This window comes from Leuciscus leuciscus, assembly GCF_965113295.1.
Source record: "Leuciscus leuciscus genome assembly, chromosome: 10".
In the NCBI taxonomy this organism is placed as follows: domain Eukaryota; kingdom Metazoa; phylum Chordata; class Actinopteri; order Cypriniformes; family Leuciscidae; genus Leuciscus; species Leuciscus leuciscus.
The window spans coordinates 39,728,868-39,744,578 of NC_138734.1; the positions used below are offsets into that span (position 1 = coordinate 39,728,868).

The window sequence follows — 15,711 nt, forward strand, 5'->3', positions numbered from 1 at the left end:
TATGTTATTCCTATATGGGTGTCATTCAGTTCACAGGAAAGTTCGAATCGCAGATCCATCCTAAAATTTCTCCATGTGCTTATTTTTAGCTGAGACAAGAGATGTCCACTATTGTGAACAAAATTCTGGTGAACTACACCGGTCATAACAAGACATCTGAGCATGCCTGGGATTATCTCCAGAGAACGGTGAGCACAAGGTTTTCCTTCAGCTATTGTCTGCCGTTTCCCTCTTCAATGTTATTTTCCATCATTCCCCTACTGTGAAGTTACAGTAATATCTGTTAAAAGCATTTTTCAGATGACAAAAGATCACTAGGATTTTTATTGTGGCTTTTTATCTCTTGTTTATTAACAAGCAGCTTTTTAAGGTTATTTTCATTAATGTTTTTTATACCATTTGTTGTTGTTTTTACTGTGGTGTAAAATTTCTTTCCTGCTTTTTTCTTTCTCTCACAGATGAAGTGCTGTGGTTGGACTGGACCATCTAACTGGACGGAGAACGTGTTGATAAAGAACGGTTCTCAGACTCTGTTTCCATGTTCCTGCAGAAATGACTCCATTGGTGGCACGGATATTCAAGAAACAGGCCTGTGTCAGAGTTTGTCCTCTGATTGGCCTGTCCACACTACGGTACAGACTTACAGCTTTACTGCACACATTGACACATCCAGATTCCTGTGTAAACTTTCCTGATTCTGGTGTTGAACCCAATAGCTAAGACTTCAACCCTTGTAGTTCTCCGTTCTCATTGCTAATGCAATAATTCTCTCTCAAACCTGGCGTTTGTGTTTCACACGCTTGTGAGATTTCCTTCTCCATCTGTGCCGCATTCTCTCCCTCCTTCCTTTTGCTTTTAGTGCAACATATGGGTTTCCTTTGTAGACTGAATGGTTAGCAGGCTGAGAACAGCTAATGTCCAGTCCATGCCAGTATTTCTGAGTCCCCATTCAGTTCCCATTTGGCACTTTTATTAATAATGATTTGATTCATGACTCTGGTACAGGCTGTGCTTCTGCTCATTAGGTCTCGAAGGCCAGGCCAGTTTTCAGACCTCATATACATACATTTAAATGGGAATTCTGAATGCTTTCCCATTATGCTGTTACATTAATTCATTTGGAAACTGTATCATATTAGTAGCATATACACAGTCTAGTTGTTTGAGTAAGGGACCGTTCGGTATTTATGGAATAGACCACCGGAGGAAAATAGGGGAGGGTCATGTGTTTTTATTCTTTGTTGAGGGGAGGGTCATCCAACTTTTTTTAGTCTAGAGGGAGGGTCATCCAACTTTTGTAGTCATGAAAACAGCAAAATTTCAAAGTAGCTTGTTTGGTGCATATTTTCCCATGTAGCTCCATGTGGCTCTCTCAGTCTCGGCCCCCCATCGCTAGCAGATGGGTCTGACCCAACTAAAATCCAGTTTGGCGCTGTTTGACAGTGCACGCGTGCTTCGGCGTACACGCTCAGAAAAAGTGCTTCATGTCAGAACAGAACGCCAATGAAATGTTTACCCGGTAAAGCTTTAAAGCACGAGCAAATAATGAACTTTTGTGATTGCGAATAAGTGCAGTGTCCTGTGAGTGTAACTCTACCGCTGCATTCAAATGTGATGTGATTGTACGTCGAGTTTTACAGTATTGGGACTGAGGCGCCAGCACTGCAACTGATAGAATGTGCGCTGTTGCACGATACTACCATATTTTAGTTTCCATGCTTAATGTCTTTCAACAACAGTATCCGCGTTTCCATTACCCTTCAAACTGCGCAAATTGAAATTGCGAATTGAAAATACGCCCAATGGAAACGCATAATTTTCGCAAAAACTCCCATTTATCGCAAAAAAGTTTTTACGCTCGCATGAGGTGGTTTTTCAGGCAATTCGAAAAAGAAATATTTCGCAAAACTGCAATGGAAACAGTTTTTGCGCATTACAGGTCACCTGACGTAGATGACGCGGTGTGTTTGGACAGAATACGAGACAGAGTTCTTAAGAATTATATATAAGACAAAATAATTACAGCAATAATGGATTCTAAACCTCAAATAAATGCCGCAACCAAGACCTCGAAGCAGATATGAGGGAGAAACACCCAGAAACTCCTCATATGTGCTGCTCACAAGTATAAGGGTCGTTCCTTACCATTAATGCTTGGAAAACACAGATACATCTCCTTTGAATAATAATAATGGCTAGTGAAGTGGCTGGGATTAGTACATAAACCTCCATTTTGGAATGATTTTACTGATCGCGAGAGGAAAAAATTAAGTTTTAGTCGCATAACATCGGTTAATGGAAACGCCGTCATTTCGCAATAGTTTTTTGTCGACATTTAGAAAAAAGCGCAAATCTGTAATGGAAACGCGCCAAATGTTAGTGGGTAAATCTACTGAAATGGCCACCATAACAGTGGAGTGTGATGTGTAAGATGAGAAAGTAGAGGTTAAGTTGTTTGTCATGGCAAAGATGTTCAGATAGCCATTGTTTTTGTACAACCAAGTGTAATCAATAAGTAATCAATCAATAAATTATTGGGGAGGGTCATGCCCTTTTTCATAATCATTTTGGGGGGTCATAGAAAAATGTATTGCTGGCGAAGGGAGGGTCTAGTCTATTTTGACTATAGATCTCCAAACTCCTCCGGTAGCCCCTTAAATAAAAAACGAACAGTCCCTAAGCGAACAAAGTGTTTACTGTAAATCAAAATGTTTCCTGTAAACGAGACCACTGACTGTTGGCCAAGCTTGAGTTTGGCATGTTCAGTTAGTCTCTTCTGATGCTATCTTTGCAGAGCTCTGTCAGTTTAGGATCATTTCCAAACCACGCATATCTCGTTTCACTCTTTTTCCCAGTTGTTCTGCTTATTTCATTTGTCTCCATTCTCTGTTTGCAGGGTTGTGTATCCAGTGTGGAGGACTGGCTCCTGAGGAACTGTGGAGTTATTCTGGGAGTCTGTATCGGAATAGCAGTGATTGAGGTAAATCTAGAAAGCATATCTCGTGAAATGCATTCCCAATTCAACTAACTGTGTCTTTCGTTAACCTTCATTTCTGTTATTTTGGCACTTTCCACAAATACGGTGCACTTTGGTGTCCCATTCAAAAAAAAAATTTTTTTTTTAAATTTTTTGCACATTAGACACTAAAAACCAAAACCAATTATTTTTTGTTTGAATTTATATTCAATTATAATTTTTTTATTAATTATAGCTAACTTAAATGATCAAAATATGGTCAAACAAATAATTGAATTACATTTATTGGAAATATACAGTATTGTTCAAAAGTTTGAGGTTATTAAGATTTAGAAATGATTCTAATATGCTGATTTGGTGCTCAAGAAACATTCCAACATTATCAGTGTTGTGTTTATGCTTAATATTTTTGTGCAAAACGTGATACTTTTTTCAAGATTCTTTGATGAATAGAAAGTTCAAGTGGAACAGCATTTATTTGTATGGATGCACCAATATGAGCATTTTAACCGATACCTATAACCGATAATTCTATATATTCTAAAGCCGATAACCGATATATTGACCGACAAATCTAAATCCAAATTTTTATATCATTTTTGAGAGCCTGATTACAAAAACAAAAGTCTCTCCATTAAATCCATGTCCCAAGCACACAATTATAGTTCTCATTATAATTTTAAGTAGCCTATATGACAGACTTGCACTGAACCGTATTTTCATTCCAATCATATTTCAAGCAATTGATAACCATCATGGCGAACAGCGCGCATCTGAAGTGTCTCTAAGCTGATTATTTATCGGCTTTAATATATTGGCCAAGTTTTCTTATCGTGCTGATAACGATAACATAAAAAATGTATCAACCGAGACCGATATGGTGGCCGATATATCTTGCATCCCGATTTATTTGAAATAGAAAGCTTTTGTAACATTACAAATGGCTTTACTGTCACTTTTGATTTGATTAATTTTAAGTTGTCGTTTAATAAAAGTATTAATTACTTCTTTTTTTTTAAAATCGTACTGACCCCAAACTTTTGAACAGTACAGTATGCGTGTGTGTGGTATCGCTTCAGAGACCAAAAAGTCAGTTCAGGGCCGTGATCTGTTCGCACTGGAATCTGATATTGGTATATAAAAAATAAATAATAAAAATCGAAATCAGTTCATCGAAATTGAGCACTAAGACTTGCAGCATAAATGTAGCCATTAGCTTGTAAACGTGTTTCTGTGTGTGTGAGAGAGGTGGGGGAGCAGATTGTGATCTCTGTCTATTGTGCTTACTCCAGCTTTTAGGGATGATCCTGTCCATGTGCCTGTGCAAGAGCGTCCAACAGGAGGATTACACCAAAGTACCTAAATACTGAGAGCAAACCCCCCCTTCAGTGACTCAGTGTTACAGACTCTCCACACCAGCAGAACAACTGGAGCAAAGCAGGCCAGACGGCATCTGGTCACACACACATACACACTTTTCACTTTATTATCTCCTTTAAACATTGAAACATCACGCTGTTTAGGATCAACGTTTTCGATGAGGATTGTTGAATCTTTTTCTTTTAAAGAAACTTTTTCTTGTTAGTGCTCTGCAAGGTCTAAATAGCTTTATATTTGGTATCTCACTCTTGCATAGCTATACTGTTGCGTTTATGGTTTTCATCGTTAGTTGAATGTGAGAGCACTTTAGTGAATAGAGAGTTTGATATGGGAAGAGCTATTAGCTACTTTTAAAATACTTGTATAAAACAGAGGGGAAAATCTACACCTGTTTTTTTGTTTGTTTACCTTTTATAATGAGAGTTGTACTTTCAGTTCAGTTATGTATGTATATATCAATACGAATGACACACTTCAGTGAGGTTTGTTCTGAGTGAATAACCACATCCTAGTTATCGCAGCACTTAATGATGTCTTTTCTGCGTGTGTTATTAGCCGGGTTGGGTCACTCAGGGTGGAGTCTGGGTAAGGATGGCTGTGGTTGAGCATTGTCAAGACTGAAGGCTAGATCGGAGTAGTGTAGCGTTTCTTGTGGTTTACATGCGAGTCGGCCTACTTCGCTCTGTGGATCAGGGTGTGTATGTGGATTTTAGGTTGTGTGCGTATCCCACAGTTCCAGTGGGTGAAACATCTGTGCAAGTATGTCAATAGCACGCATTAGATACAGATCCTGCAGCACCAGATGTGACATTACTGACCCATTTCAGCTGAACCAAAACTGTGCCAGGCTTTTTAATATCTTTGAGTTTCTTCTTTTTGATATTTTTGCTTTTATGGTTTTATTACCTCGTTCGAAGCTGATGTAAACTGGTCAGCTTTTTGATTTGAGGAAGCCTGGGTTTGCTTAATTCGAAGGCGTTTCTGAGGAATAATTTGGGCCGTTTTAGTGTTAGTTCAGAACCGAAGCAAACGAAGCTTCCTCTGAGAAGATACGAGAAAGGAATGACCCGGACGCTGTCTGTATAAGGCCGTTTCCCAAACACTTTGTTGCTTTTTAAGAACAAAATCTTTGTTTCCTAGTTAAGTCCTTTACAATAATTTAAATCTTTGAAGATCTTTTAATACTTTTTGTCAAACGTCTTTTTTTTGTATCTTGTCAAGATGCTGTCTCCTGTAGAACTCTAGTTTAGCTATTTAAGAGCTTTTTTTTTTATCTGAAAACATACCAACGTTTTACGGAAGCTTGTGTTGTATAAACTCGCATTAAAATGTCAGAATTGCGGAAAAAATTTAACAAAGAATTGGACTTTTATATTTCACAATTTTTCTTTTTTTATATATATATATATTTCAACTTTTTTTCTCGCAACTGCAACTTTATTTCTCAGATTTTCAAGTTTATATCTCGTAATTTCGAGAAGAATAGTCAGAATTGTGAGATAATAAGTCAGAATTACCTTTTGTATTTTTTTTTTTTTTTTATATATATATTCTGTGGCGAAAACGAGCTTCCATATCATTGGGATAATTGTGTATTTCCGAGGTAAAGTGAAGGGCTTTTTCTACTTTCTTATTCAACATGTAATGTTTACCTGGGAAGCCATGTTTCTGTAGTGGGTTTTACCAGCTTCTTCAGTAGTTATGAAACATGTCTATGCAACAGTTAAGAGTTGATTAAAAGAAAACTTTGACACAATATGCGTTCCATTGTGATCTGTCTTTTATTGATCTGTATTTCAGTTTGAATGCAACACTGAGAGACCAAAGTCATTACCTTGCTTTCATTAAATAGTACATTAACGTACGTTGTACTGTAATGGTCGGTACGTTTTTTTTTTAAATGTTTGTCTCTTGCTCACCTAGGCTGCGTTTATTTGTTAAAAATGAAGGTAACAACAGCAAACATTGTGAAATATTATTACATTTTATAATGACCGTTTTCTATTTTAATATATTTTGAAATATAATATAGTGATGGCAAAACTGAATTTTCAGCATCATTACTCCGCTCTTCAGTCACATGATCCTCCAGAAATCATTCTAATATGCTGATTTGCTGCTCAAGAAACACTTCTTATCAATGTTGAAAATATTAATATTTTTGTAGAGAAACATTTGTTTTCAGGATTCTTTGATAAATCGAAAGTTAAAAAGAACAGCATTGTATTCGTTTTTTAAGACGTCTATTGTTACCAAGTAATTAAAAGTATTAATTTCTTTAAAAAAAACAAATGCCATATTCAGAAAGGACGTTTATGCAAGAACTCTTCATTGTTGCTGCATTGGCAGTTGTAACCAGAAGAGGGCGCTATTGGTAAACGAGATCTTGTAAATCTAACAGTGAGGTTCCCAAATGCTCCGAAGATGTAGTCCTAACCCTACCCATAAGTTATCCCTAAAATCAGAGGGAAGTGATATGTGAATAACACCCATGTTGAAGTAACTAACCCTGGTTATAAGTGATATATGTGAATAACACCCATGTTGAAGTAACTAACCCTGGTTATAAGCTTAAACCTGACTAAGTAAACTCAAATCTGATTGGTTAATTGGAATTTTGCTCCAGGATCATCAGGGATGTTCTATAGGTGTAGTCTATTACTACAGTACATGAAAATAGTGGACTTTAATCAATTGATTGATGGTTTTCATGCTTTTTATGTCAAATTGGTATTGTGTTTTAAAATCATTCTTTTATCTAACAAAGATATATGAATAATTACAGACAATATACAGAATTTTCGATTCCTTCTGATGTATTTGTAATGAAAGGGTTATGCATGTTTTTTGTGGTTAATAATATATTCTCAGATTCCCAGAAGGCCTCAGTTGTTGTTCTCCTCTGAGGTCCAGTCAGTGGTCTGATCTAATGGGAGATCAAGAATGTGCTCTGAGACGACGATGAACCTCTGCGGTCCCGTTGAGAGAAATGAAGAAACCTCTTGGCTGCGTGACCTCAGAACCGCTGCCAGGAATTCTGGGTCCGAAGTTTCACTGACAGCATCTGAATGCAAGCTGGTGGTTTGCTTTTGCATATGATCTAAATCCATGACCCAAATTCTTTTTTTTAGTTCCATATCCAATAAATAATGTAAATGCTGCCATTTTCCTTTCCTTTATTACATTTTTTGTCTTCCTCTACAGTTTCCAAATCTGCTTTGCATTTCAAATGTTGTGATTTGTACACCCACAGGATGTAGTTGCATATAGTAGCAAATGTTGAATGTTTTTGTCAGCTTTTATGAATAGAGGTCTGAAAGTAAACGCAACAGAACATGGATGTTGGCTCATAAACGTGTGTTCTGCATCCTTTGAGTGCTCTTTTCCTCAGTCACAGACCTTCCTGGGAATGGTTTTCCTCATCCACATCAGCACAGTCACCTCCACCTGATGGCCTCTTCCTCATCCTGCCGGAACGCCCCGCTGGACTTCCTGTTTTCGTATGTTGGTTGCCTGCATTCTCACTGACTCACACTGTGAGATCTAGAGCTCTATGACACACTTGTTTAAGTGAACTTTAAAGCTTACTCATCTTGGCGTCCTTGAACTCATTATGGGTGCATTTTTTTATACATTCGAGTCCTTCCTTCACCAGTTTATTTCAAACTAACATTTGGCTCATGTTTGAGCAAAATTCACAATTTATGAATGAGCCAATCGATGAGTTGGAATTTGAATTGAATTGTCACTGTTTATGGTCACCATGATTTTGCCAAGACATTTTCCTGGATCTATGTTCCTGGACATTAAAGAAATGAATACTTTTATTCAGCCAGGATGCATTAAATACTTTCACATTGTTACAAAAGATAAATGATTAAATAAATTGTTGTTTTGATCTTTATATTGATCAAATATAGATTTCTAAAGGATCATGTGACCCTGAAGACTGGAGTAATATTGCTCAAAATTCAGCTTTGCATCACAGGAATAAATTACATTTTAAAATATATTTAAAAAGAAAACGGGTATTTTAAATTGTAAAAATATTTCACAATAATACTGTATTTTTATCATATAAATGCAGCCTTGTTGAGCATAAGAGATTTAGAAACATTACAAAAAATTACGGTAGCTTAATTATATAATATATCAATTAAATAAATGGTTGGTGACATTTCAAATATGGTTATTACTATTCAACGTATGTAATATTGATATCATTTAACATTACATTTTTTGGTATTAATATGCATTCTCATTTTAATTGATTCCAACAAGCACAAATCATCAAACCGAGCAAGATAAAAACACTGCTGCAATTCATTGAGTGAGTTACAGTGATCTACACCGCAACACACGAGATTACCATGACCAAAACCAGTGTGAAGACCCTGAAGGCACATGTGTATCATAGTCCAGTGTTAAGTGATGGGCAAGGCCATCAGGGTGTACTTTCCGGATTAAGGCTCTCTGGTTTTGAGTCAGGCATTAAATGAGCTGACTCTGCTGATAACTCTGAAGCGAATGTAAAGTAGGTGAAAGAATTTGTTGAATCAGGATTTTTCTTTTTTTTCTCTCACATTTCTATCTCTGTGGTTTGAATGTAAATGCAGAGTCTGTACTGCTACTTTATCACTGTTCAGCCACACGACGGTTTCTCCACTGTGTAGCAGATAACATGATTAGCATTACTTTTGCATACCTGCGCATTATCACTTCTGACAAATGTGTTGTGCGCATCCGGGCCCGTGCGCTGGCTTTTGCCATTTAGCAAATCCTGACAGTTTCTCCCCCCATTTAATGGTTACTCGGCTCCTAATATCTTCCTTTTTTTGAGTCTCATCTGTCGTCTGCCTGTCTGAACTCATTTTGTTGATGGACATGTGGGTGAGGAGAGTGGGAGAGTGGGAGAGTGTGAAAAGGTGTTTACCTGCTCTATTGGAGACTGTTAAGATGCTTATTAAATCCATAAATGAGCTTATCTAAAGATGATGGCCTGAGATAACGCAGAGTTATTTTTTTGTTGTTCAAAATTAACTCCATTTTAATGAGTCAATGCATCATCAATCCTTCTTCCAAAACGTGTTTTTGTCTTACCCTGATTCACTATGGTAAGCCTGTTATACGTGTTTAAATTTTGAGAGTTCCTTGTCGCCATCCACTTCTCTTTGCATAAAAGAAAGCAGCGAGAAACCTTTATAAAAAATGTTTCATTTTGTGCTCCACAGAAAAACTAAAAAAATAATAATAGCGAAAATAAATAAATAAAGGTTCTTTATTTGCATCCATACGCGGTCTCTCTAGTCTATTGCATGATTGTGATAACCTCATTTTTGGATGCTTTATTTCTAAGATTGTTTGGTACAACATGAAAATAAGTAAATAATGACAGAATTTTTATTTTGAGGTGAACTTATATGATGTGTCGTACTATACACTGTGCAATCTGATCCATATTTTCACTTTCCAAAAAAAATTACTTTTTTTTTGTAATTTAAATACAAATGTGACAAAACCAGTCACATGGGTCAATTTTGTGAAATTGAGATTTATACATCATCTGAAAGCTGGATAAATAAGCTTTCCATTGATTATGATAGGATAATATTTGGCTGAGATACAACTATTTGAAAATCTGGAATCTGAGGCTGCAAAAAAATCTAAACATTGAGAATATCGCCTTTAAAGTTGTCCATTTATGTTCACGATTGTGCTGCATTCACTCAGAAAAATAAATGTTTCATATATTTATGGTAGGAACTTTACAAAATATCTTCATGGAACATGATCTTTACTTAATATCCTAATGATTTTTGGCATAAAAGAAAAATCTATAATTTTGACCCTTACAATGTATGGTTGGCTATTGCCACAAATACCCGTGCGACTTTATGACTGGTTTTGTGATCCAGGGTCACAAATGTCTTATTTAATCACAGCTGCAAATTATCAAATTAATCCACATAAACCTGTCATTCATGACCTTACTGGTTTTGGTCCCAGCCAATTAAATTAGTAGCGTTATAAACGTATTTGCGGCGATAAAGTATTTGCAGTGTCTGAAAGTGATTTGAAATCATTTTTCTCCCTATGCTAAGCAGATTTCATATCTCTCTGTTTATTCACAGCAGACTCGTTTGCTATCTAATGTATGCATATTGTATGCTCCCTCCTGGCAGTTTTGCTATCATTAGTTCACAATACACACTACCCACAGTAACAACATTTTTCAATCCAAAGTCTTTAGAATAATATGATTACCCATCAGCCCATTGTTTTAGTCTGAGAAGCGTAGAAGAAAGTAAAGGAATAAAAGAAAAAAAAGATGAGCTGAACATTAATGAAGAATAAAGAAGGATGTTGTTGCTGTATGATTAAATAACTTTCTGTCAGTTTCATCACCTAAAACATTAACATTATATTTTTGCTATCATGTTAGCACTTATCTTTCTTTTTTAGACTTAAAGGGATAGTTCACCCAAAAATGAAAATTCTTCAACTTGAGGGTGAGTGAATGATGACAGAATTTTCAATTTTGGGTGAACTATCCCTTTAAGTCTTCATCACAGAACTTTCTCAGTATTGCTTGAAACAATATTGCTTCATATTTATGCCTCTGTTATGAACAGTTGTGATGTGGGTACTGTGGCCTTTCTCTTATCATTTTTGCTTTAATGGCTAACAATGGCAAAATGTCAATGGTAAAGCTTTATTTTGTGTGCAGATGTAAAGCGATTACATGCTAATGATACAAACAATTGTGTGTAATCCATTTCCAATCTCACGACTGAGCTTTGTTTTGCATCTGAGACATCTCATTATTTCTCTATGTCTCTTATTTTGTTGCTGTATTCTGATATTAGAGCAGATGACTAATGCTAATGATTTATAATGCTAATTCATTGCCACTTTAGAGTGATTTTGTGCTTCCCTTTCGGTGTATTTCAGTTGCTAATGGGGAAAAAATGTGCTAGGGTAAAAAGGAGCCTTACATCTTGCTTATATTTTGTTCAGCTCTGACTCACTAACTTACTTTTGGCAGCAATTAATTAGACTGATTGTAAGTTTTGGAGTTAGCATGCAGTGGTGTTTTGGTTCTCCAATAATTTTTGTTTTATTTACAACTTCCAGCCGTAGTTTAGAGACACTATTTAGTACAGGGGATTTCAGTCGTTTAGATGCAACGGACCCCCATATATAATCACTCTGATGCAACGGACCCCCATATATAATCACTCTGATGCCACGGACCCCCATATATAATCACTCTGATGCAACGGACCCCCATATATAATCACTCTGATGTGAGGGACCCCCATATATAATCACTCTGATGCCACAGACCCCCATATATAATCACTCTGATGCCACGGACCTCCATATATAATCACTCTGATGCCACGGACCTCCATATATAATCACTCTGATGCCACGGACCTCCATATATAATCACTCTGATGCCACGGACCCCCATATATAATCACTCTGATGCCACGGACCTCCATATATAATCACTCTGATTCCACGGACCCCCATATATAATCACTCTGATTCCACGGACCTCCATATATAATCACTCTGATGCCACGGACCTCCATATATAATCACTCTGATTCCACGGACCCCCATATATAATCACTCTGATGCCACGGACCCCCATATATAATCACTCTGATGCCACGGACCTCCATATATAATCACTCTGATTCCACGGACCCCCATATATAATCACTCTGATGCCACGGACCCCCATATATAATCACTCTGATGCCACGGACCTCCATATATAATCACTCTGATTCCACGGACCCCCATATATAATCACTCTGATGCCACGGACCTCCATTTATAATCACTCTGATGCCACGGACCCCCATATATAATCACTCTGATGCCACGGACCTCCATATATAATCACTCTGATGCCACGGACCCCCATATATAATCACTCTGATGTGAGGGACCCCCATATATAATCACTCTGATGTGAGGGACCCCCATATATAATCACTCTGATGCCACGGACCTCCATATATAATCACTCTGATTCCACGGACCTCCATATATAATCACTCTGATGTGAGGGACCCCCATATATAATCACTCTGATGCCACGGACCCCCATATATAATCACTCTGATGCCACGGACCCCCATATATAATCACTCTGATGCCACGGACCCCCATATATAATCACTCTGATGCCACGGACCTCCATATATAATCACTCTGATGCCACGGACCCCCATATATAATCACTCTGATGTGAGGGACCCCCATATATAATCACTCTGATGTGAGGGACTTCCATATATAATCACTCTGATGTGAGGGACCCCCATATATAATCACTCTGATGCCACGGACCCCCATATATAATCACTCTGATGCCACGGACCCCCATATATAATCACTCTGATGCCACGGACCTCCATATATAATCACTCTGATTCCACGGACCTCCATATATAATCACTCTGATGTGAGGGACCCCCATATATAATCACTCTGATGCCACGGACCCCCATATATAATCACTCTGATGCCACGGACCCCCATATATAATCACTCTGATGCCACGGACCCCCATATATAATCACTCTGATGCCACGGACCTCCATATATAATCACTCTGATGCCACGGACCCCCATATATAATCACTCTGATGTGAGGGACCCCCATATATAATCACTCTGATGTGAGGGACTTCCATATATAATCACTCTGATGTGAGGGACCCCCATATATAATCACTCTGATGCCACGGACCCCCATATATAATCACTCTGATGCCACGGACCCCCATATATAATCACTCTGATGCCACGGACCTCCATATATAATCACTCTGATTCCACGGACCTCCATATATAATCACTCTGATGTGAGGGACCCCCATATATAATCACTCTGATGCCACGGACCCCCATATATAATCACTCTGATGCCACGGACCCCCATATATAATCACTCTGATGTGAGGGACCCCCATATATAATCACTCTGATGTGAGGGACCCCCATATATAATCTCTCTGATGCCACGGACCCCCATATATAATCTCTCTGATGCAACGGACCCCCATATATAATCACTCTGATGTGAGGGACCCCCATATATAATCACTCTGATGTGAGGGACCCCCATATATAATCTCTCTGATGCCACGGACCCCCATATATAATCACTCTGATGCCACAGGCCCCCATATATAATCACTCTGATGTGAGGGACCCCCATATATAATCACTCTGATGCCACGGACCCCCATATATAATCACTCTGATGTGAGGGACCCCCATATATAATCACTCTGATGCAACGGACCCCCATATATAATCACTCTGATGCCACAGACCCCCATATATAATCACTCTGATACCACAGACCCCCATATATAATCACTCTGATGCGAGGGACCCCCATATATAATCTCTCTGATGTCACGGACCCCCATATATAATCACTCTGATCCCACGGACCCCCATATATAATCACTCTGATGCCACAGACCCCCATATATAATCACTCTGATGCCACGGACCTCCATATATAATCACTCTGATTCCACGGACCCCCATATATAATCTCTCTGATACCACGGACCCCCATATATAATCACTCTGATCCCACGGACCCCCATATATAATCACTCTGATGCCACAGACCCCCATATATAATCACTCTGATGCCACAGACCCCCATATATAATCTCTCTGATGCCATGGACCCCCATATATAATCACTCTGATGTGAGGGACCCCCATATATAATCACTTTGATGCCACGGACCCCCATATATAATCACTTTGATGCCACGGACCCCCATATATAATCACTCTGATGCAACGGACCCCCATATATAATCACTCTGATGCCACAGACCCCCATATATAATCACTCTGATCCCACGGACCCCCATATATAATCACTCTGATGCCACAGACCCCCATATATAATCACTCTGATCCCACGGACCCCCATATATAATCTCTCTGATACCACGGACCCCCATATATAATCACTCTGATCCCACGGACCCCCATATATAATCACTCTGATGCCACAGACCCCCATATATAATCACTCTGATGCCATGGACCCCCATATATAATCACTCTGATGTGAGGGACCCCCATATATAATCACTCTGATGCCACGGACCCCCATATATAATCACTTTGATGCCACGGACCCCCATATATAATCACTCTGATGCAACGGACCCCCATATATAATCACTCTGATGCAACGGACCCCCATATATAATCACTCTGATGCCACAGACCCCCATATATAATCACTCTGATGTGAGGGACCCCCATATATAATCTCTCTGATGCCACGGACCCCCATATATAATCACTCTGATGCCACGGACCCCCATATATAATCACTCTGATGCCACGGACCCCCACATATAATCACTCTGATGCCACGGACCCCCACATATAATCACTCTGATGCCACGGACCCCCACATATAATCACTCTGATGCCACGGACCCCCATATATAATCACTCTGATGCAACGGACCCCCATATATAATCACTCTGATGCCACGGACCCCCATATATAATCACTCTGATGCCAAGGACCCCCATATATAATCACTCTGATGTGAGGAGGAACCCTCGTCCTAAAATTTAAAAGGCAGCTATACATTTTTATGTATAAAAACCCAATTAATACTGAGAAAAATAAATATTATATTATAAACATGTAAAATATTATTTGGAAAATATTTGTTTTTATTTCTAGTCACTATACTGTGTAAAATATTTTTATTACATTTGTATTATTTGTTTTGATCCATTTTCATGTAACTTTTATAATTAATTTCAATCAATTTTTACATTTATGCAGTTGGCAGACGCTTTTATCCAAAGCATTTCAAGGTACACATTTACATTCTTATCAGTTCTTGCTTTTTCCCTGGGAATCAAACCCATGACCTTTGCGTTGCAAGCGCCAACACTCTACTGTTTGAGTTACAGGAATTTTTTTTGTTTGTTATTAGTTTATTAAGATACTATTTTTGTTATTCTAATATTTATTTATTTGATTCACTTTATTAAAATCAGATTTTTTAATAAATTATTTATTTTTAATATTTCATTTATTTAAAAAAAGAAATAATTCCTGTGACCCCAGTTTGAAAACCTCTAGTTTATAATATGATGCCCTGTCAGCAACTGTATCATGCCTAGTACTTTAAAATCTGTTCCGATTTTAAAAGTCACGTAGTGTATTCAAGCCTTGAGCTGATGTTCAGTTGTGTCTACATTATTTACGTCTCAAAAGAAGAACCCAGACAAAGGTTAAGGCTCTTCCATCAGAATCAAGTACA

The 15,711-nt window shown here is 38.0% G+C and overlaps 1 protein-coding gene across 2 annotated transcripts in view; it reads left to right on the plus strand.

Annotated features, from left to right (window-relative positions):
• cd82b (CD82 molecule b) overlaps nucleotides 1-6,113 on the plus strand; it is a 25,499-nt gene extending 19,386 nt beyond the window's left edge. For both annotated transcript variants that reach the window (XM_082182626.1, XM_082182627.1), the window contains exons 6-9: nucleotides 90-188; nucleotides 459-632; nucleotides 2,897-2,980; nucleotides 4,270-6,113. In XM_082182626.1, coding sequence (XP_082038752.1) covers nucleotides 90-188; nucleotides 459-632; nucleotides 2,897-2,980; nucleotides 4,270-4,347 — 435 coding nt within the window. In that variant the 3' untranslated portion in view covers nucleotides 4,348-6,113. The remainder of the gene's footprint in view (nucleotides 1-89; nucleotides 189-458; nucleotides 633-2,896; nucleotides 2,981-4,269) is intronic.
• Nucleotides 6,114-15,711: the final 9,598 nt, after the last annotated feature.